Source organism: Malurus melanocephalus, unplaced genomic scaffold (assembly GCF_030028575.1).
Source record: "Malurus melanocephalus ecotype Western Australia unplaced genomic scaffold, MMel_1.1 scaffold_575, whole genome shotgun sequence".
Lineage (NCBI taxonomy): Eukaryota > Metazoa > Chordata > Aves > Passeriformes > Maluridae > Malurus > Malurus melanocephalus.
Window position 1 is genome coordinate 360,124 of NW_026623807.1, and position 23,137 is coordinate 383,260.

General features: G+C 50.2%; 1 protein-coding gene across 2 annotated transcripts in view; it reads left to right on the forward strand.

The window, feature by feature from the left end:
- The window catches only part of ARID1A (AT-rich interaction domain 1A), a 55,921-nt gene that overhangs the window by 23,935 nt on the left and 8,849 nt on the right, over nt 1-23,137 (forward strand). Inside the window, exons 4-12 of one of the 2 annotated variants that reach the window (XM_057382588.1) lie at nt 841-954; nt 14,236-14,476; nt 14,787-14,876; nt 15,495-15,662; nt 16,368-16,683; nt 18,336-18,481; nt 18,562-18,671; nt 19,903-20,112; nt 20,565-20,772. In XM_057382588.1, coding sequence (XP_057238571.1) covers nt 841-954; nt 14,236-14,476; nt 14,787-14,876; nt 15,495-15,662; nt 16,368-16,683; nt 18,336-18,481; nt 18,562-18,671; nt 19,903-20,112; nt 20,565-20,772 — 1,603 coding nt within the window. The remainder of the gene's footprint in view (nt 1-840; nt 955-14,235; nt 14,477-14,786; nt 14,877-15,494; nt 15,663-16,367; nt 16,684-18,335; nt 18,482-18,561; nt 18,672-19,902; nt 20,113-20,564; nt 20,773-23,137) is intronic. The other variant, XM_057382589.1, reaches the window with a different exon arrangement.

Consider the following 23,137-nt stretch of genomic DNA (forward strand, 5'->3'; position numbering starts at 1 on the left):
GGTCCAGCCTGGTGACCTCTCCTGTGGCTCCCAGATGTGGTAACTGGCAACTCTGTGCTAATCCTGCAGCTTTACAAGCTGTCGTTGGGAAAACGCTGCTGGTTGGCAATTCAGGAGGAATTTTGTTATGGGAAAGGTGGTCAGGCCTTGGAAGGGGCTGCCCAGGGAGGTTTGGGGTCTCCATCCCTGGGGGTGTCCAGGAAAAGGACTGGACAAGGTGGGCATCAGACACAGGTTGGAGGTTTTTCCCTTACCAGTGTAAAGAATTCCGTAATGGAATGGTTTTCCTGCTGTGTGGAGTTCTCCAGGTGCTCCCACAGGTCCTTGGTTTAGCACAGTTTGCAGAGACACACGTGGAGGGTGAGAGAAGAGTTTGCTCTTMAATGTAAAACTTGGCTTTAGGGAGGAGAAACAAAGCTGGCTGGGTCCTTTCAGCAAACACTGCAATGCATCCAGGGCAGCTTTWGAGAAGTGGAAGGTTTTAATTGACTTGCCTTGTTTGTGTAACGAGGTTTGTGCAGCGAGGGTGAGATGGTGGAAGGGGAAGAAGCAGATCCAGAACAGCCTCTCCACTCCTGTGATGAGGGAATGCTGGAACTGCTGCCTTTTTAGAGTCCCTGGTCTCTCATGGCCTTGGATTTGTACTCCCAGCTCTGAGCAGCAGTTGGGCAGTGTTTGTGTGTGCTGGCTTGGAGTCCTGGCTCTCACCTCCTGCTTTGGGCAAATGGCACCAAGGGGACATAAATCTTCCACAATATGAGGATATCCCAGAGTGATTCCAACACAGGCTTTATTGTATTCCCATTTRTGATTTTTTTTTTGTGTTTCTTGATGTTTCAGGAGTTATCTCAAGACTCATTTGGGTCCCAGGCATCCTCTGCTCCCTCAATGGCTTCCAGTAAAGGGCAAGAAGACATGAACTTGAATCTTCAGTCCAGACCTTCCAGCCTGCCGGTGAGTGGGGCCGGACCAGGGCAATCAGGAGCACAGCAGGAGAAATGAGCACTGCTACTATTCCACGTGGAAATGGGAATGATGGAGGCTGCCTGTGCTTTTTACTAAGTCATTAGCTTCTGGCTTCCCACTGGAGATTGAATGTAATTTACAAAAGTAATGGATTTGAGAGGGAAGTTTAACCCTGAGTGCTCTGGTCTGCAGGTTCTACCTAAAGCAGTTCGTTTTGTGATCCATGTGTGTGCAGTGTCTGAAGTACCTGACTGTTGTAGGCCTTGATCTCCAGGAAAAATCCTGGTTTTTACTTCATTTTCCTGGTGCTTGGCCCACTGTGGCACTGGTGGTTGGCACTGGAGCACCACTGCCCTTCTGTCTCATTGGATCTTTACATTGCTGATTTGAGCTTCTCTGGTCCAGTCTGACTGAGCAATTGGTGGAAAAGACAAAAATATTGGTACCTGGAGTGAGGAAGAGCAGTCCCAAACAGCTCCTTCCTTGSCAAATGGAGAATTCTGTTTTCTGTGGCATCCAAAATCTGCTTGCTTGATGTGCAGTGACCAGTTGGGGATGAGTTAGTGCCCAATATTCCAGCAGGTTTTGGGCCAGAGTTGTTTAATTTTGTGTTAAAACATCAAGAAAGCAGCGAAGGGTTGAAAGTTTAGATTAGTTTGCACAAGYTGGTCTGTTCCTCTGGCTTGGAAGAAAAGTTGAGAGCTGCTGAGTTCTGATTTTGCTGGTAACTTTTGTTCTAACCAGTAGGAAGTGAGTGAGCATTTTTCTTTTCTTTAGCCACTGGCTCAGTCAGTGCTGGGAGCTGCAGCTGGATTGGCCAGAGGAGYGAGCTGTGTGTAGCACTGAGTTATTTTTGCTCCCAGCAATGAGAACAGCTTTGTTATGAGCCCCTTGAAATAATTCCTTCGGATTGTGGRTACAAATTGTCACCCAAAATACAAAGTGATTCTAGTTCTGACCACCTAATGGGAGTAGTTGTGGGTTGTTGCTTTTCTTCTTTCCTCCTTTTTTTTTCCTTTTTTTTTTTTTTCCTTTTTTGGACCCTGATTACAAAGATTTAATTTGTTCTGAGGCCTGGGGAAAAAAAAAAATCTTTTTAAATAGCATGTTTCTTTCCACTCTGCCTCTCCACAAGTTCTTCCATGTGACCCATCTTCTGGCGAGGAGCGCAGGARAAGTGAAGCCACTGAAGTAATTGAAGAAATTGCTGTAGCTCAGAACGGTGGGAAGTCCTTTCAGAGGCACTGCTGATGGAGCYTTCCTGAATCCTACTGATCCCTCTGACTCGGATTATAGGAATTAGTAGCTAGGCTTTGCAGAAGTGGCTCCTTCTCAGCACCAAGTGGGAGTTTGTTTCRTACCTTGTGGTTAAATATATTTGGCCCTTTTCAAGTTGTCCCTTCTCCTGAGCAGTCTAAGAAAAGAAATCCRTCTCAGCTGCAAGAGTGGAGGAACCTAGAAACAAGGGAATATCTGGTTTTCCTGGCTTTACCACCAAATAATTTGCATTTAAGAAATCACRCAGTCCTTAGCTTACCCAACCCTGGTGTATTTTTGGGCTTTCTCTTCCTTAGTAGGCAAAAAGATGAAAAAAAGGAAACTCCCTCGTACCTCTTTCATAATTCCTTGTTGTCTCATTGGGATCCTGTGGGACAAGAGCAGCTGGGAAAAGCCTCACACAGGGATGCTGTGGGGTGTTTAGGGGCAGGATCTATGGGATGCTGGAAAAGCCAACTCCTAGTTTGGGTTTGCAGTGATCAATCTCCTGCACAGAGTTTGGCCTGGGGATGCTCAGGAACAAAGAGCTCCATGGAAGGGCACTATCAATTTCTTTTTATCTTCCTGATACTGCTCAGTCTGTCTAGTTGAGAAAGTTTTATCCTGCTCAGGAGGATTCCCAGATCCCTGTTTTGCCATTATGGATGACTTAGAGGAGCAGAGTTCGTTTGTGGGCTTTTAATTTTATTAYGGAGTTCAGAGCCCTTTCCCAAGGCTGGTGGGTGCTGTGGAACAGCTCACTGGGTATCCTGGAATTGGGGCAAATCATGCCATGCATCATCTTTAATTAAACACCAAAAAGGTGTTTAATGTGTAAAAGGAGGTTCCTGCTTTTTAGGATCTTGGGAAGTGTTGAATTTATGTACCCAGTGCATTATAACTTTACACATTGATACTGTGCATCAGTGTTCCTGTTGGAATTCTGAGCAATAAAGGGGGAATATTTCTGTGGCCAATCCATCACCCTTTCATAGGTGCTGATCTCCTGGCAGGGACATTGTCAGGTTCAATTCCTGTGGCTTTGTTGGGATCTCTGTGGATCCTTCTGGGTGGAACCTTCAGGATCCCATCCCAGCAGGATTGTGGTGKCATTACCTGAACTTTCTCCTGAGCTAACCTGGGCTCCCTGGTGCCTTTTAAAGAGTCCTGCATCCCTCTGAGTGTCCTGGCTGCTCTCCCTTCCTGTAGCAGCCAAGGTGAGGAATTTCTCTGTAAAATTCACTGCTTCCCAGGGGAGCCTCTGTCAGGATTGCAGCCAAACTAAACTTAGATTGCAATTGCACGGGAGAAGTGAAGTGTAGTCTTTTGTGTCTRGGTGTAATAGAGGAATAGTAATCCTTAGGATAAATCTGTTTCTCCCAGGAGATTCCCTAGTTTCTTCTCCTTAGCAGAAAATTCTTTCTGGAGAGTTGTATCCAGTTTATTTGGTGCCTTTTGAGGCTGAAGCAGACAAACATTTCCAGGTGTTAACTTCCTTYTGTGTAGCCATGGAAGGTGCTGGGAGCAATCCTGGGGGAAGCAAATTGGGTGCTGGAGCATCCATTTGGGTTTGGATTGCAGATCAGCTCTGCTGCAGAGCTCTTTGGAGTTTTAGGTTTGTTGGGAGGGATTTTCTCTCTCAYTATGAACATGGGACAGGTTTTACCTTGTGCCTTGAAGGAGTTCCTGATGTCTTTGGGATGGATGTGGAGTGTGAGGCAGCAATTCTCACCAAACTGTTTATTCCTTCCCAGCCACAGAAGTTGGCATCTCTGGTGTTTGAGCTTCCAGGTTGGCCCCAAAAGCCATTTATAGACCAGGACAGATTGTGGCAGGGCTTTGGAGCTCCTGACACAGCAAGGTTGRGTTTGAATTTTTGTGGCAGCTAACTGGGCACTTGGGGCAAAAATTTTGGAATTCCTCTTCAAGAATGTCTATGTACTGGTGAGCCTGAGGGAGAAATCCCATCCCTGTCCTGGACAGTTTATTTTCATCTTCTTCTAGAGTGTTTTAACCTCAGTATTTTACTATTTTGCACTATTGGAAAGCTATTTTGTGTATATAGTGACATTTCACTTTGGTTCATCTCTGAATTTTGATCTGAGMAGTGTCTTATCGATGACAGAAAGGATTATAACCAGCTGAAAACATTCCTGATCCATGTTTAACTCCTGTATGTGGGTTCTGGCCTTGGATCTTTGCAGTGTGGGTTTAAGAAAATGAGGTTTTGTGGGGAGGGGARAGGAATGAGGCTGCAGAGCTTTGGCAGGAGGTCAGAGGGGTCAGTGAATGTCCCCAGCGGTTTTTGGGTGGTTTTGGTTTGGTTATCTCACCCTCAGAGAGGGTTTGGACACTGGAGGTTGTCAGAAACACCGCTTGGATTTTCCATTTTTTCCAACTGGTCATTTCAGCTGCTTTGGGAGTGCTTGAAGTGGAATAAAGTTGAGCTCTGTCAGCTGCGTCCCCTGACCTGGAAATAATCAATGCAACAGGCTGAAATGCAGCAAAAAACTGTCAGAGCTGCCRTGGAGGGAGGGAGGCAGCCTGTTTCCTTAAAACTGGAGTTTAAAATGGGTAATTTAGACAAATTTTTCAGGCGGCAGGGAAAAAGAACCTTTGATAGTTGAATCTGCTGGCCACTTCAAGCCTTTTTTCTTTTTTTCCTTTCCTTTTTTCTCTTTCCATATGGGACTTCCTGCTTCTGTTTGGTTTGTATTTGGCCTTTTGAGCTTGTCTTATTGCTTGCCTTAGGAGAGGGATTAGCAGTGTGTGCATTTCAAAGCAGGGCAGCACAGTGGATATGCAGATAAAGCCACCAGCACCCCGAGGCTTCCCCCAGGAGCACCTGAAGCGCTGGCASTGCAGATCCTGCATTCCAGTCTGGGCTCATCTCAAGGTTTTTATCCCAAGCTGTGGTGATAGCAGAAGTTAAAAATGTATTTTTCCTTGTTGTGTGATTGTGCCCACCTTTTCTGTGTGGGTCCTTGAAAAGGCTGTGCCTTTTTTTTTCCCAAGTTTTTATATTTTGCTGRGAGTGGAGAGCGTGGAATGCTGCTCCAGAGCCTCCCTGACCTTCCAGCCTCTCCAGTGACAATTTCACACCTCAGAGCCACCCCAGGGCTGCTTTGCTGTGTGTCCAGGAGGCAATTCCCTCTCGTCCCCACCCTCCTCGGGGTTGAAGGGATCTGATCCCACCCTGTGCCCGTCCCCTGTCCCCTTCTCGGGCAGAGCATCCCTGGGGAGCCGCTGGCGCGGGAGCTGCTGCGCTCTGCTCGGTGCCGGGCTCGTTTCCTGTTTCTATTCTGGTCGAGAGCAGCTCAGCTCAGCTTCCTGCCTGCGCCTCGCTCCGATTGCCCAAAGCCCAGCCCTGTGCAGAGCTGCAGAGCTCCCGGGGCTGGGTCCCTGTGTGGGGCTGGAGCTCCCAGGGCCGGGTTCTGTGTGGGGCTGGAGCTCCTGGGGTTCTGTGTGGGGCTGGAGCTCCCATGGCCGGGTTCTGTGTGGGGCTGGAGCTCCCATGGCCGGGTTCTGTGTGGGGCTGGAGCTCCCGGGGTTCTGTGTGGGGCTGGAGCTCCCAGGGCTGGGTCCCTGTGTGGGGCTGGAGCTCCCAGGGCTGGGGTCCCTGTGTGGGGCTGGAGCTCCCAGGGCTGGGGTTCTGTGTGGGGCTGGAGCTCCCAGGGCTGGGGTCCCTGTGTGGGGCTGGAGCTCCCAGGGCTGATGTTCTGTGTGGGGCTGGGGCTCCCCCGGGCCAGGACGGGCCCCGGTTCCTTCAGTCCCCGGTTCCTTCAGGCCCAGCCATGGTGATGGGACTGGGCAGTGTTGGRGCTGCTGTAGGGTGGCCAGTTCTGCTCTGGGATCCTGGACAGTGCTCTGACACAGAATCCCTGCTCTGCTGCAGGATCCAGAGCTGCTCTTGTGCTGGAACTGCCATGGAGGGTGACTCTCTGCTCTCGGAGCGGGTCGTGCTGTGGGGCAGGGAAATCAGGCTCTCACTCCTTTTTGCTGCTGATTTGGTGTCACTGGAGACCTCTGAAAGGTGCTGAAGCTCTTGTGAGTCTGATGTTGGACGTTTGATCCTCATCCTCCACCCTTTCCTCCCAAACTGAGCCCTCGCAGAGGCTGATCCCATCGTGCTAGGAGGGACCTTCCTTTGCTCCATGGAGCAGTTTCAGGGATAACTGAGAGTGCTTTAAACACCATCACACCTGAGCTCGGGCTCCACGGGAATCATTTCCCTCTTGCTGTGTTTCTGGCTCGCTGGATTGACTTGTCTTGGAGACGTGGGGTCATAAATGCCATGGAGAAAACTCTTCCCACAYGATGCCCACGTGTGGGGCATGGCAGGGGCCCAAGGCTGAGGATGSTCCCATGGGTTTGGGATCCCAAACCAGGCCTGGTAATTGGAGTTGTGTGATTGGCTTTTATTGCAGTTTTGAATCTGGAAAATAGAAGCCTCTATTTAAGGAAAAAGRAAAGAAAGGTTTAATTTCCTGAAATGACAAGAAGTGACATCTCCAGGAACGGATTGTTGTGGCTCCCTGACCTCGAGGGCAGCACCRGGCCCACGTCAAAAGTATTGCCTGAATAGGAGCCTTTTTAATTTGTAATAATTTCAGCTGCTGCCTTTGCTGCTTCCCTTTGCCCACCCTGGCTCTGTGGTTGGCATGGTGGCACTGTCACATGCTGGGATGACTAAATGCTCTGGAGTCTGAATGTGTGCAACATGAGCCTGGCAGGCACCTTCTGGAGAAGCTGGGGAATGGGAATACCCTCGTGGCTGCCAGTGCAAGGGGCTTCCCTTGTGGTTCTGTTTTATGGGAGCTGGGCTGTGTCTTCAGACTTGGGTGAGGAGTCCTAAAAACCTCTGGAAGGAAAACAAAAGCTTTTTGAAGCATCAGGTCTGTCAGCTGAGGCCTGCACTCACTCGCCTTTCCAGGACCAATCTTTGCTATKGATGGGATCGACTTGTCAATCCCTGCATCCCCACAGCTTCCAGAAATGCAGTGAGACTGCTCTGCTGCTGCTGCCATGTTGTGTCTTCCTGTGCCCAGGGTCCTCCTGCCTCTCCTGCAGCTTTTTTAGGGATCAGTGTTGCTGTAGGACTGAGGTTTCACCCTTTTGTGTGGCAGCACTGCTGGATGGACAGGACAGCTTCTGGGGCAGCTGAAGTGATTCTGCCCTGGCTGGAAAAATTCAGCATTTTCCTGCTGCCTTGGATGTTTGATGTTGCACCTACGTTTATCTAAAGCTGGGAGTACTTTTAGCAGCTGATCAAGCTCCAAAGGGTTAAATTTGGACTCTCGTGTGGGTTTTGCTGTCCCATCTCCCAGGTCCTGCAGAAGAGCCCGGCACTCTCGGGGTGGGAATGCTGCCCTTCCACATGGCAGGTTCTCCCTCCAGCGACATCTTGTTCTGTGCATGAATCACATTACTCCTTCTCTACTTTGTGCTGCAACTACAGCTCTGAATCTCTGCTCTCCAAAGACCGAGAAGATGAGATTTGTTCATCTGCTCCCTGCTTGGAGGGGGTGGAAAGCCTCCTCACCCTCCCTTTTTTTTTTAATATATTTTATTTTATTTTATTTTTATTTTATTTGGAGGGGGAAGAGAGGAGGGGTGGCACAGGGTAGGAGCAGGAGATGTGATTAAAGCTCCTGCCGAGGAGATCTGTGGGAGTGGAGTATCGACCTCTGAAAAATCAATGGCTGCTGCGGTAGCAGCGCCGGCTGTTCCGCAAGGCTCCYGGTGCAGGAATGTGGCAAAGCCAGCAGCACTTCCCTCTGTCCTCCTCTCTGCCTCATTCTGTGCCTGCTCCCTGCCAGCCAGCCCCACTCACCTACATTTACTGAGCTGGATTAGAACAGCAGCTTATTTTTGCAATCAGAGTAAAATTTCTCTCGTGTGGCACCGAGCCCCTCCTCCTGCCAGCCTCCCTTCCCTGCAGTGCAGCTCCAGCCAGCAGCTTCTCCCAGTTTGTCTGAAGCCAGCCTGGAAGAATGAGCTTTTCAGCTTCTTTTTTGAGCGAGGAAACGGCACGACTCTCTCTGGCATGTTGCAGTCCCCATCTTAGGTTTGTAATTGTGAGTGCTGCTGCCTGAGAGGAGCTGAAACTCCTCGGAAGGGAAGGGAATATGGACTCTGGAGCAGAGGCTGAAGCCTTGCTGGTGTTGCTCACTGATATTTGTTTTGGTGGGCAGGTGTTTTCCCCTTGTAGTGAAGTCTGGCACTTCCTTCCTCTCCCCAAGGACTGCGTGGATGAGTGAGTGGCACATAAGGACTCCCAGGCCCTTATGGCACTCTCACTTTGGTACCAGGATCTTGGTGTTTTTTCTCTTGCAGAGCTCGAGAACTGTCGGATTTCTCATTGCTCACACATCATCCCTGCTCAGATCAGAGGTTGAGCTTCCAGGGACATATCCAAGGGGCCAATCCCAGTGATTTCATTGCARATAAATCCCTTTGTTCCCATTGCTGGCCTTGTCCCATTTTGAAGGAGGAGGCAGGAGAAGAGGCAAAGCCATGAATTCACAGAGCTTTCCTAAATCATGGAAATGCAGCGTGCAGCTCGTGCTGCTGTGACAGTGAGCTTCCTTCTGAGCATTCCCTGTTCTTGTGCCAGGAGAAGGTTATCCTTCCTTATTGAACTGAAACCAGGGTGGGCAGGAGCCAGGAGGCAGTGGAGGAAGCTGTGCATGGCCAGGGGTCACCAGCTTGTGTTGCTGGGCTTTGGATGTGTTTGATAATCTGCAGTCATCCTGGGAATGTGGAGGGACGTGTTTGCCACAGAAATACGAGCACAAAATCAGTGACAGGTAAACGGGCAACTTCAAAATATGCTGGTTTAATTTCTGTCCCAAAAGTGGGACAGGGGACAGAGAGGTCTTTCACTTCCAGGGCCTCCAGAAAGGTTGTAGAGGTGGTTATAGGGTTTATTGAGAAGGCTTCCTGCACAGCTCCTTCCTCCTCCCCTTTGTCTCTTGTCCAGCCCATACCCACACCAGGAATGATCCAGAAAGTGCTTTTGGTGCTGGAAAGATGGGCTCGTGTTCCTCTCCACAGTAACTGGTGGTACAAGAGCAGAGCAAGGGCAGTGATAGTCATCCCTGGCACAAGCTGTATGTTTTTGGGAYAGGACAGGATTGGAAAATCTCTGTTCTGACTCTTGGTTTGTCAGTTTTGGAGATGCCAGATGATAAATCTCAATGGATGAAAAATATCAGCTGGGATTCCACTGGAGCTGAACTGATTCCCATATTCCAACTTCTGGTTTCTGCTGGGGCACAGCAGGAAGGCACAGGGCCCTGTCCAGCCCTTGTGTCACATCTTGCAAACCTCAGTTTGGCTTTTTCAGGTGTCCCTGTGGCTGTGCTGGGAGTGGAGCACGGGAAAATCTCCAGGAGAGAGTGTTTTGTGAGCATGAGACACAGGATTCATTTGTGTGTGCTGCCAAAGGCGGAACGAGTCTCTCCATGTCCCCAAAATAGCAGGGAGATCCTGCCAGTCAGCTGGGTGATTGTTGTGATAGAGAGGATTGAGGTATTTTGGGTGTGGAAATAAAGGGGAAGGAAAGGACAAGCTTGTGATTTTTAAATGTTGGTAGTTCTTGAGTAAGTGGAAAAGCAACTGCACAGAAAAAAAAAGCTTGTAGTAGAAAGTGGGTATTTCAATGAGAAGGAAGGAAGAGGTTTTTTCCCTTTCAGAAAGAACTGGGGAATAAATTTAGCCATTGTTCTCTGGTCTTGCTTGTGAGCATCTTATGGAAACAACTGGCCTTACAGARTTTATAAGCTCTACCACATGCTCATCTCAGACCATAATTTCCTTGAGTGCTGTCTGGTGATCTGATGGTGCCGAGATCATTCCCTGTTCCCTCGTGGAAGSGCTGGGGATGGGCAGGGGAGGCTGCAGTCCCCGCTCAGGAATTCCATTTGCTTTCTGGTCATCTTCCTGCTCTTCCAGATCAGTGGGATGGGCCAGAGCAGAGCCTTGGGTTTCTCTGCTCCTTTGGGATTTTGTTACCTTGATCTTAAGTATTTCTCCTCGTTTCATCTCTGTGTTTGTTTAACAAATGAGCTGTATCAGATAGAGGGGTGGCTGTTCCTGCTGCCAGATAAAAGAATCCCRGCTCTTTCCAGCACAACCCACCCGGCTCCTTGTGCTGCTCATGCCAGGACTTGCAGCCCTTTCCCTGCGAGGGATGAAGTCCCCTGCCCCCTCCTGCGGGTAGCAGATTGTGTGATTTCAGGCCTGGTTTTGTTGTGGTGTGAAAAGGAGGTGKCGGTGGTGTTTGTCAGCAGCGCTGCTGGCACCGGTCAGGCTGGGCCATCCAATCACAGCTGGAACCGTGCTCGTTCCAGGGTCCCCGTGGGCTTCCGCTATCAGGTCACATCCCAAAATAACACTGGGCACTATTTCAAGTGAAGAAACTCAGGCTTTGGGGCTGCAGCCAGCCTGGAGTGTGAGATTCTGTGTGAAATAGTTGGAATCCCTCCAGCGTTTTTGATCTGCATGGCAGATGAGCAATAAAAYGCATAAAAAACACATTGGAAACACGTGAGGAAATTCTCCAGACCCTGACGTTTCCTTGAGTTGGCAGAGTTGCTGCTGCCGAGCTTCACCTCCTGTCTTGGCTCCCAGCGAAGGGGAGAGCCCTTCTCCCGCTGCTGCTGTGCCTTTCCAGGTCTCCCCCTGATGCTCCGTGGGAGGCAAATAAAACCTCGCAGGCCCTGTGCTCTTGGGCTGSGGCCAGAACCCACTGACGGCAGCAGGTCTCCATTATTTCCATGAGGTTTGGTGTTTTTAAAGGCTTCTCTGCTGGGGCTGCCCTGAACTCAGGCTGCAGGGAGAAGGAGGGATTTCCTCTGCCCTGCTTTGGGGGTGTCAGAGCTGGAGGTGTCCTTTTTTGTTTAATTAACCCACGGTGCCTTGGTGCTTGACATCAGGAGAGAGAATTTGATGGGAGGAAGCAGCTGATGAGCTGCTGGGGCTCACACACTCCAGTCCATGTTTTCTCCTTCCCCTCACAGGAGTTTCCCTTCTGAGAAGCTCAGTCCTGCTGAATAACACGCTCAGAAAATGCTGCTGTGCTGGCAGAACCCTTCTTTGCTGGGAAATGACTTTATTGTTGGAATTCAGAGAACTTACATCTCTTTGGAGGTGGAAGTCACTTCAGGAGTTACTTGGTTTTCATGGTCCTGTTTCAACTCGTGTCCCAACAGCCCAGAAAGAGGGGAGTGTAATTCCCTTTTAACTCATTTAAACTGATAATTTGAGAGTGTGACCCACAGCTGAAGCTCTGGGGGTCCCTCATGGTATGTCAGCAATGCAGAGGGGCCCCACTCACWGAGGTAAAACCCTACTATCCACCTGCTTAATTAAAACTGGATGTTTTTAAATGACTGCAGTACTTCAGCATTGATACACAGGCAAGGTCGAAGGCATGAGCTCTAGAGATTGTTATCTACTTCTCAGGAGTTAATTTTCAAACCGTTTTTAACCTTACTTTGGTTTAAGTCTTGCAGATATTTTTGTGTCTGGCATTTCCAGGCCTTGCCCTCTTAGGYTGCCCATTTCCTGGTTGAACATTGCTCAGGCCATGGAGCAGGAGCTCCTTCCACCCAAAACCTTCTCTCTTGTTTTGGGAGAAGCACTCAGACCCCAGACAAAGGAAGGAAACTCACATTTCACCTTGCTTGCTCTGTGTCTGTTCTTTCRTGCCAGTATTTGTCTCAGGTGCACATTTATAATGTGGGTTGTTTGTTTTTTTTTTTTCTTTTGAGCCTAAAAATCCCTCACCTCTGCAGCTCAGGCTCTGCTCCTCTGCTCTCCAGGTTTAACTGCTCCAAAATTCTGTACCACATAAGCTCCTGGTGGTGATGATTTTATTGGCCACCTTCATTTCAGTGATGAGGAAAACATTGTTTGGATGCACTTGGTGATTCAAACTAAAACCACCTTCATGTATTTAAGGGACATTAAGGCTGGACTGAACTGGTTTCTGGACATTCTGATCCCTTCTTTGGCTCTGGGGAATCTCTTGGTGTGCCTTGTATCRGTGGATGCAGCAGATCGCAGGGAGAGGAGTGTTTTGCTCTTGATTGTTTATGTTGGTTGATGCTTTTTAATGTGAAATGTTGGAAATAATGTCTCTTTACTCCCACTTCAGATGGTTTCCGCAGTAGGAATGTGGGATTTGTCAAAGTTGTCCAGGGAAAAACACCCAAATAGCTGCATAAAGGAGCAATGCTTTTGATGTTACAGTAGGAAAGTAGTGAAAATTGCARGAGATCTCAGACACTATTTTTAGGCTTTTTCTGCAGTTTTTTAGCTTTCGTTGAAATAAAACAAAGCTTTTTTTTTTTTCTTCTTCAGGAAGATAATACTTGAGCAGTAAGCAAATATACCTCAGAGACTGTGGTGCAGGAAATGAGCTCTCCAACAGGAGCAGTAATGGAAGGGGAGGGARGACAAGCTCTGCACTAAATCATCCCACCAAGTGGGCTCTGCAGCTCCAGGGTAGCTTTTGCCAGCGTTTGTTAGAAGCATTTTGATCCAATTCCATTAAAACAGAGGAAATTGCCCCAGTGTAGAGCTGAAGGTGGTGCTGGTGCCCAGCTCTGCCCTTCTGGATGTCCCTGTCCCAYRGGGTGATGAGTGGCTGGGTGTCCTSTGTTGGSTTCTGTTCCTCCATAATTCCTGTCCTTCTCCATCCCTTTCCCTTCCTGGGTTTGTGTCAGATCCTGAGCTGTGGCATCAGGGGCTCCCTGAGCTCCCCAAGGCTGAGGAGTTGCAGTGTTTGGTGTGTGGGTGCTCCTGCTGGAGCTGGGAAAGCATTCCCTGAGGCAGGAATTGCTGTTGGTGTCAAATYCAGGGTGTCCAGGTGATTGATCAGCTGGCTCAGCCTTTCTCYGTGGAGTTTAAACAAGCTTGGCTCTGCTGTTCAGCTCAATTCTGTGCAGGGAAAATGACCTGGGATTCTCTCAAGGCTCACCCAGAACCCTTCTGATCCAGAGCTGATTGCTCTCAAAGACTTAGGAAGGGTAAGTGAAGTCCTGGTAAGCTTTGGCCTSCACTGCTTCACCTGCCGTGATCCTTTGAACCTCTGGCAGAGATTTTATCTAATCCCTGCAATAGTTACAACTTCCCAGCTTTCTGTTCAAATACTCTGCCACTTCCTCTGGCTGGGGCTGTCCCTGACTCATTGAGAGCAGGCCAAGCCTGAGCAGCTGATGCACCTTGTTATCMATGAGCCAGCACAATTGGGCATCTTGGATCTGCACATCTTGGAATTAGCCCCAATTTCACACTTGCCAGCTGCTTTTTGATGCTTTGATGCTTTGCCACTTTGCTGCTGTGGCAATTGGAGCTTTCAGCTCCCTTAGGCTTTTTGTGCTTTTCTCCTCCAAGGTGAATAGATGCAGGAAAAGGGTGTTTTCTAGCCTTGCCTTGGAGAAAAGCTAAACTTTACAGGTTGATGCAGTAACTGCTAATTTTTGCTGTCTTTGAAGAAAAGGAAGTGGGAACCCTGAAGAGTATTTTATGGTTTTCTTTTAAATCTCTGTTTAGTTTGTTTTTATCCATCTCTAGTGAGTAGTTTCCCAGCTCATAGGAGGTTTATGAATTAATTATGGTGAGGCAGGAGTTTTCTGTCTTTCAGAGGCTGAGCCACGTTTCCCTTCCAAGCCATGATCACATGGACTGTCTCCTGTGTTTGCAGTTTTACGTGTGCTGTTGATGCATTCTTTAACTTYCCACCTCTAAACTGAATTAAAAGGAGCAAGTAGGAGAAATTAGCTGGTTGTTTGAGCCATCAGCAAAGCAACTCAGAAACTCCTGGGTTCAGACTGGCAGCAGGATAAGGCACGTCTGGAAGTTGCCTCAGTCTGCAGCAGCCTTTGGTACCAGCAGCAARCAGAGTTCAACATGCCCGAGGGAGAAATGCCATTTCTGAGTGGTGTGTGAGGGAACAGTCCCATGGCTCTGTGATTTTGGCTGATGTGTTTCTGTGCCTTGCAGGACCTGTCTGGTTCCATAGATGACCTGCCCATGGGGACCGAAGGAGCCCTGAGCCCTGGAGTAAGCACATCAGGGATTTCCAGCAGCCAAGGAGAGCAGAGTAACCCAGCTCAGTCTCCTTTCTCGCCACATACCTCTCCTCACCTGCCAGGCATCAGAGGACCCTCCCCGTCCCCAGTTGGATCTCCAGCCAGCGTTGCTCAGTCCCGCTCCGGTCCCCTCTCACCTGCTGCAGTCCCAGGTACCCCCGCACATCCCAGGCTCTGCTGGGGCTCAGCTCTGGTGCCCAGGGGGAGGTGCCAGCCCTGGGTGGTTCCTGGGGTGCTCRGAGCTCCTTGGTTTGTGTGAGATGTCTGTGGCTCACCGGGGATGCCGTGGGACGGGCAGGATGTTGGTAAACCAGCAGTGCCGCTGCCCTGGGCTGRTGTGACCACTGCTGTTGTTTTCCCTCACTGTGGCCAACGTCCCCTTGTCGTGGGCTTGTCTGGGGCTCTGGGATGTGGCTCTGTGGGATCCATTGGTGATGTTCTCTCTCCTTTTGTGTGGCACAGGCAATCAGATGCCTCCCCGCCCGCCCAGTGGGCAGTCGGACACGATCCTGCACCCCTCCATGAACCAGTCGAGCATCGCGCAGGACCGAGGTGGGTCACCCTGTCACTGCAGCCACCTGGCCTGCCTGGGGACACCTTCTGTGGGGACAGGAAAGCTGCCCCAGGAGCACAGGCTGAAGCTGTTGAGGCACCTTGCAGTAAAATCACTGGTGGTGGTTGTTTGGCCTCTCAGTGTTCCATCCAAGCTCTGCTTTGGCTGTGAGGTGTTTTCTCTGGCTTTGTAACATGCTTTCCTGTGCWTGTTCTTGCCCATGACTTAAAGCTKCAGARCAAAGGGTACTCACAACAATATTGTTGCCTTTCCCCTCTAAGAGAGTGATTTTGGGGGGCAAAATGCATGTAAAATTTCAGCTCTGCTGGCTGAGAGAAAAYAGACAGGCAGACAGAAACCAAGCCCAAGGATCTGCAGAGCTGTGCTGGCTTCTGCTGTGACACTAAGGGGTGGGTTTTTTTTTCTGGCTAAAACAGGAAATTGGATCTGTTATCTGCTCAGGTAACACCGACTCCATAATGTAACCACTGAAATATGTGCAGGCTGTTGCTGGAAGGGTTTGGTCAGCGCTGGGGGTTGCTGTTGCCTGGAACACGCGTGTGCAATGGCCCCTGTGGATATTTTCTCTAACCATTTGCTCTCTCCCCGCTGTGCAGGGTACATGCAGAGGAAYCCCCAGATGCCCCAGTACAGCTCCCCCCAGCCCGGCTCAGCCTTATCCCCCCGGCAGTCCTCGGGAGCCCAGATGCACGCCGGCATGGGGCCCTACCAGCAGAACTCCATGGGAAGCTAYGGACCCCAGGGCGGCCAGTACGGACCTCAAGGTGGGAACTGAGCCTGCAAAGGCCTCTCTTACCCTCATTTCTTCTTGTGGCTGCCCAGGRTTGCYCAGAGAAGCTGTGGCTGCCCCRTCCCTGGGAGTKTTCAAAGCCAGGTTGGGGTAACCTGSYCTAGTGAAGGRTCTCTGCCCATGGGATGATCTCCRTGGTCCCTTCCAACCCACACYRTTCCATGATTCCATGATAAATKGTTTGATTTGTCCCCTCCTAATGTGTGGGTGATRCCAACCAGAGCTTTGCTGCTTTTGGAGCTGATGGAAACGTTGCTTTTGGGGATAGCTGTACTTCTAAAAGTAGGATTYCTCCTCCCTGTTTAGAAAGCAGCTTGTGCATCCCATGTAATGGTGACAAAGGRTTGGCTCTCTTTGTAGAGGAAGATGATGAAGTGTTGCCTGTTTTGGGAATGGTTAATATGGGATTTTCCATCCTGTCCCAGGCCATTTATCTCTGTGCTGGGCTGAGGTTTGGGAGAGTTTCAGGCAGCTTCTGAATCGATGTTGTTACTTGGCTGTGTCAAAACACATTTTACGTGGCTTATATCCAAGTACTTTGACTTTGTGTTGAGGTGTGAACACTCCCCCTCATCTCTGTTAGCGATCTTTAAATATTTGCCGATAGAAGATTTTTATGGTGATTCATAAACCCGAACCGGTTGAGTGATGCTGCGTTCCCCTGTTGTGCTCTCCCCAGGAGGTTACCCCAGGCAGCCAAACTACAAYGCCATGTCCAACGCCAACTACGGCAGCCCGGGCATGGGGGGCAGCATGAACCCCATGGGGGCCGGCAGCCAGCTGCACGGGCAGAGCGCCGTGCCCCCGTACAGCGGCATCCCCCCGGGCCGCATGGGCCACGCCGCCATGGGCAGCCGGCCCTACGGCCCCAACATGGCCAACATGCCCCCCCAGGTGGCCAGTGGCATGTGCCCCCCGCCCGCCGGCATGAACCGCAAAGCGCAGGAGGCCGCCGCCGCCGCCATGCACGCCGCTGCCAACTCCATCCAGAACAGGTAGGGAGAGACACGGCCATGGGTGTCTGCTCTGTGCCACAGCTGCTGCCAAAGGGAGCAGGGAACAGCCATGGGTGTGGGGGAATGGTCACAGAGCCTGCCTGGAAYGTGGGTCCTGCAGGGAGCTTTGGCTCTGGAGCTGAGTGGGGAAAAGGGTGAAACTCAGAGGAGCTGCAGTGCTCAGACAAACTGTGGCTGTTCCATCCCTTTCACTCAGAGGAGCTGTGTGTTGGGATGCTCAGACAAACTGTGGCTCTTCCATCCCTTCACTCAGAGGAGCTGTGTGTTGGGATGCTCAGACAAACTGGGGCTCTTCCATCCCTTTCACTCAGAGGAGCGGTGTGTTGGGATGCTCAAACTGTGGCTCTTCCATCCCTTTCACTTTGGAAGAGCTGTGTGCTGGGATGATGCTCAGACAAACTGGGGCTCTTCCATCCCTTCACTCAGAGGAGCTGTGTGTTGGGATGCTCAGACAAACTGTGGCTCTTCTATCCCTTCACTCAGAGGAGCTGTGTGCTGGGATGATGCTCAGACAAACTGTGGCTCTTCCATCCCTTTCACTTGGAGGAGCTGTGTGCTGGGATGCTCAAACTGTGGCTTTTCCATCCCTGCAAGAGTTTGGTCAGCCTGGTTTAGGGGAAGGTGTCCCTGCCCGTGGCAGGGGATGGTTTTTAGGCTCCATCCAACCCAAACCATTCCAGGATTTTATGCATAATTTATGACACACTTAAAGGGAGTTTTAATGTTCATAGGTAAAATTATTTAACTCTGAGATCCCTTCAGTTGTTTTTAGATTTTGCTTTCTGGTCTTCTCTGTTCCCTGGATGCCTTGGAGATGCTGCCCCTGTGCTGCAGCCCCTAAAAGCAGCAGCCACCCTGCTGAGTGTGTGATCCAAGGCATTGCTTGTCCAGTGTCAGGAACTTCTTCCTTTTAGGGCCTTGATGAGCAGCTGTGGGAAAGRAGCTGGAATTCAGCTCTGAACTTTGTGCTATTTTCTGTGGTTGCTTTGTTCTTTATTGCCCATTTCAGAGTAGGTGTGTGTGGCCTACCAGAGTGCCATGGGAGCCATGAACGTGCTCATAAATTGGGTTCCCCCAGAACTGAGATMTTTGTGTCTGACTGGACACTGAGCTCTTTTATCATCACCCAAAGGCTGCTCCTGCAATCTTCTGCTTTTACCTGTGGCTGCSAAGGGGTCAAGTTCCCAAACCCCAATAAAGGCACCAAAGCCTGTCCCTGTGAGGAAGAAGTTTGAGCCACAGTTTTGTAGGAGGTTTGTGGTACATGGGAAATARCATTTCCAACCCAGGGCATTCCATGATTCTAAATCCTGTAGTCTCACCTAAATGCCCGGGGCTGCAGAGTCTGCAGGTTAAAGGCAATTTAACAACTGAAATGAGGCTCAGTTTGTGGAAAATGYTCAGAGCTCAAGCYTCACTTTCCAAAGGGTTTGCATCTYCTTTTSTCTTGAGAATGTGRCTTGGGCTCTGGGTCCTGAGCTTTACAAAAGCACTTTGACCTTTGCTCTTCTCTTGGAAAAGCAACTTGAGGCAAATCCTCAATGTCCTTTCTGGGTTTCTTTTAKCAAAGCTGCTTCCTCAGAAGACAAGATCCTAATGCTCAATAAGTGTTTGTTCCTTGCCTCCTCCAGGCCTCCTGGTTACCCCAACATGAACCAAGGGGGGATGATGGGCACTGGACCTCCTTATGGACAGGGAATTAACAGCATGGCTGGCATGATAAACCCCCAGGGCCCGCCCTACCCCATGGGGGGAAACATGGCCAACAACTCTGCAGGTAAGCCAGAACTTTGGGATTTCATTGGCTGCATTGCCCTGGAAGGAAAATCAGTGTTAAAGATTCCTTTAATTTCMCAGGGATGGCAGCAAGCCCTGAAATGATGGGACTGGGGGACGTCAAATTAACACCTGCAACTAAAATGAACAACAAGGCAGATGGGACACCCAAAGCAGAATCCAAGTCAAAGGTAAAATGTTCTGGGGTTTGTTTTTAATGACTCCCATCCTCTTCAGTGTCCAGGGAAATAAAGCYGTGCCTTGCATATCCACTTGGATTGAACAGAGGGAGAAATGGAAGGGAGTGTTCCTCAGTCCTATGGGAGTCATGGATTTCACTTGGAAAACAATTCAATATTAGGAATTATCACCTGCCACAGTGAAACTGCCAAAAGCAGCACAAACAAACCTGAGTTTGTTGGTGGAGCGAGTCAGCTCTCAGCTGGGATGTGCTAACTAAAGTGCTGCAGTTGTTTCACAAACAAACCTCTTACTAATCCTGTATTAAAGCCAGAAGAGGGAGGCAAACAAGTTCTTCAGGGAGTGTTTTTCTTTGCATTGCTGCTACCAGTTTCAAAAGAACCACCAAAAAAGCAGTTTCTGAGCCCGTGGTCTCCTCCTTTGCCACCTGAAGGAAAACAAATGCTCTGCAGGTTTGATVCCTGTGCCAGCAGCAGGAGATCCAGGAGATCTCTCACTTCTGCTCCTACGTCCTGGCATCTGCCTCTCTTATTTATGGCAAAAGAGGACTTGAATGCYCTTGGCTGCAAATCAGGGCTGCTCTGTCCTGCTCTGTGCTGTGGGAAGATCATCTCATGTGCCATGAGCACGCTCAGTTTTGGGTGTAGGGTTCACCTGGRACATCATCAGGTTTGAGGAACATTTCTAGTTTCAGAGGGAAGAGATCCTCTGTGCGTGAGACCCTCCTCAAACAGGGGCCTCTGTGCTTTGTGTTAATTGGAGATGTGTTTGTGTTACCCCTGGCAGTGTTCAGTGCCAGTTCAGCTTTTCAGTTTTCAGTTTCAGTGCTGCCCTGTGGGTGAGAGCAGAGGCTCAGCAGAGCTGTGTCCACCCTGCCCTGGTGCAGGAGATACATTTGTAGGTGAATTAGATATTTTCCAGTTTAACAAATGAGCCCAGAGTTGTCTGAGATGGGTCTCTGTTGTCTCCTGGAGGTTGGTTTGGTTTCTGTAGCATTCCTGAAGCTTTTCTGTGTTTCAAAGTGCGTGTTGTGTGAATTCCCTGGGCAGCAGGAGGTTCTGTGATACCTTTATTGATCAATCCCTGCCTGGTGTTGATCTGGGACGAGTTTGAGCTGTCCCAGTGTGACAGCAGCTCCTGCCTGGCTGCTTTTCCAAACCCCGTCCAGTGGAGGAGCTGCAGTTGTGCTGCTCAGTCCTGATCTCTGTTTCCTTCTCCTAGAAGTCCAGTTCCTCTACCACAACCAACGAGAAGATCACCAAGCTGTACGAGCTGGGTGGGGAGCCTGAGAGGAAGCTGTGGGTGGATCGGTACCTGGCCTTCACCGAGGAGAAGGCCATGGGCATGACCAACCTGCCAGCCGTGGGCAGAAAACCCCTGGACCTCTACAGGCTCTACATCTCCGTCAAGGAAATCGGGGGATTGACTCAGGTCAGTGGCCCCAGCCAGGGGACAGAGCTGCCCACAGCACAAAAATCAGCTTTGTGGCCAGATGTAAGCCTTGAATTTCCATTTAGCCACGTTCTAATTCTGATTTATTTCTGTAAATAAAGCCCAGCACCCTTTAAGTGAGCCAGATGTCTGGGTGAGGGCTGTCTGTGGCAGATCCAGAGCCCCTTTTCCCTGCTTTGTCCAGTGCACAGATCAGTGACAGTCTCTTTGTTTTTGCATCTGGCTGTCAGCTGGCCTCGTGACTAATTCAATCTGCAATCTGTCCCCATCTGAAAAGTTTTCTGTAGGTGAAGAAGGGAATTCAGTAGTTTTGGGGTTGCTTTGCTTAGCCCTCACTGCRTGCTGTGTGTGAGCTGGGAAGGGTTGATTTCTCTTCTTGGATGAAGTGCAGTTGGGATTTGGAGTTCAGAGCCTCCTGTTTGGTTGTGCAGGTCAACAAAAACAAGAAGTGGCGTGAGCTGGCCACCAACCTGAACGTGGGCACGTCGAGCAGCGCGGCCAGCTCGCTGAAGAAGCAGTACATCCAGTGTCTCTATGCCTTCGAGTGCAAGATCGAGAGGGGAGAGGATCCCCCTCCAGACATCTTTGCAGCTGCTGATTCCAAGAAATCCCAGACCAAGATCCAACCTCCATCTCCAGGTGAGTGCAGAGCCTGCTTTGAGGTGAGCAGTGCATGTAGGAGCTGTGCACCCCATGTACTGTGGGCCAGCCCTACGTGTTCTTTGCTTGTGTAGAATGAAAATACTTTGGTTTTGTGGGAGTGAATGAGATTGGGAATGAGTTGAGTTTCTTGGGATAGTGCAGGTTTTGTGTGTCCACCCTCTGAACTAAGCTTGGGAAAGGAAAAGCTAAAAATTCACRCAGCTCTCTGCTTGCTGCTGCATCTCTGCCTGGTGAGGATCTGGTGGAGAGRAAGGTCTGGAGTTTCCCTGTGAGGTGATTCCAGCAGCAGCCYTTGTTCCAGCTCGTTTTTGGGAAGCCACTGCAAAAGCTGTGCTGGTTTGGACTGTGCCAGTGGTGCCTTCTGGGAGAGAAGGCTGGCTTGGGTGTGCKCTCATCTTCCTCAGGAATTCCTTTTCTCAGTCCTCAGCAGGAGCCAGGGAGGGCCTTCTGAGGCTTTGTACACAGAGCACTGGGGGCCTGTGACAAATTGGGTGCTTTAGGAATCCAGCCCTTTAAAATAAACCTTCACTGCTATTTCAGATTTGTTGGGGTGCTCCAGTTTCTGAATATTTAAGCAAAATSCTCAATTCAGATTTGTTAAACAAAAAAAGAAAAAGAAGACATGCAGGCCARCCATGCACATTTTACTCTTTAGTCTTTGGAAAGTCTGATCCTTTCTGTCGCATTTGCATTGAGTTCATTGCTTGAATTGCTGCTGAATTTGCCAACTCTTCTTTAAGCTTGAGTTTTCCAGTTTGTCTTATAACTAAAAAACTTCAGATGCTTTTTCTGGTCAGGAGCCTGCTCATGTAGGTGAAATAAAAACTTGCTCTGCTTTGAAGTTCCTATAATGTTTGCAAAAAAATGCCTTTTTGGTTGTGAAACCTGGCACCATCTTTGTCTGGCTCCTGAGGAGKGGAATAATGAAGCTCTTTTGATGGCAGTGCAGTTGTGTCCCAGCCCTGCTGAGCCCTCCAGTGGCAGTGGCCTTGTCCCAGTGCTCTGTTGGGCACCACATTTCTCCTTTCAGCTACAGTGGGGTTTATTTTAAAGAACTGAATCGTGTCTTGTCACTGGTCAGGAAACTTGTCCCAGTGAAGCWTCAGCCCTGGTGTGTTCTGCAAGATAAAGCAACTTTTGTGTCATTAACTTCTGTCCAAAGGGGTGTCTGAGTTTTCACAAGTCCAGCCCCACTTTCTTCCCAAAACCTTTCTTGCCCCCCAAGGCAGTGGAACAAAGGTGTTAAGAGCATTTGCAGTTTATTTGGAGAGAGCTGAGACTTTCAGGAAGCCACTTCAGACTCGCTGTAGCTCTAGGTGTGTGTCAGAGTGGATTAGGTGCTGCATCAGTTTYTGTTTTGGTTTAGCTGGTGTGGTGTTTGTGAAGGGCCTGGCTCTGCCTTTGGGCTGAGCTCCCGTTTCAGTTCATCAGCAGGAGGAATGTGCAGGGCTGCTGTCCCAAACTCTGCCTGGTTGGGTCCTGCTCTGGAGGACTCTGCTGTGTTCCCAGTTTGAACCCTGCTCTCCACTCACYTTGCCCCAGAGCCCCAGAGCTGGGAATGTGCAGAGGGCAGCCCTGGAGCCTGCCTGCTGCCTCTGATCCTTTATGCTGAATCACTCACCGTGTCCCTGCTCCTCTTCCACTTTCCTTTTCTTCCTCTCTCTCGCTCCCCTGGATCAGCAGGGCCTGTGGGTGTGGGGCAGGACAGAAATTCCTTCCTCTGTCAGCCCAGCTCCAGCCTGACGTGCCCTAGGGCAGTGTGGAGTCCCAGTGCATGCTGCTCTTCAGGGCCCACAGAGAGTCCTGTGCCCCTGGAATCACCTGGATGGAGAATAAATCCCCTCTTTGGAAACCTGGGGACAGCAGTGAATTCTGACCCCATTTCATCGTTTGGCTGAAGGGCTCTTTGTCCCACAGACGTGGTTTGCTCTCCCTGCAAACTTCACAACCTGTTGGCATTGTCTGGCTCTTCATTTCAGCCCGTGCTGCCAAATGAGCTCCTGCAGGACTTTGGGAATGCTGAGGATTGCACTGAGCAGTGTCCAGTGGGCCAGGGAGCCGGCAGTTCCCCCGTGGGCACTCGGAGTTCCCTGGAAGGCTCCGGGTTCCTCTGGCAGTCCCCGGGGAGGCGCCACGGCTTTGAATTCCCAGAGCGTGGAGCTGGCCCCGCTCCAGCTCCGTGTGGATTTGTGAGTGGGAGGGACGGCGGGAGGTGGGGACAAACACCAAATGGCAGCGACGCGGGGAATGTCTCGGGGCCTCTTCCTGCCGCTGCCAGCCGAGCCAACAGGGAATTCCTGGGGGAAGCGGCGGGGCCGAGCTGCCAACGAGGGCTGGGAAC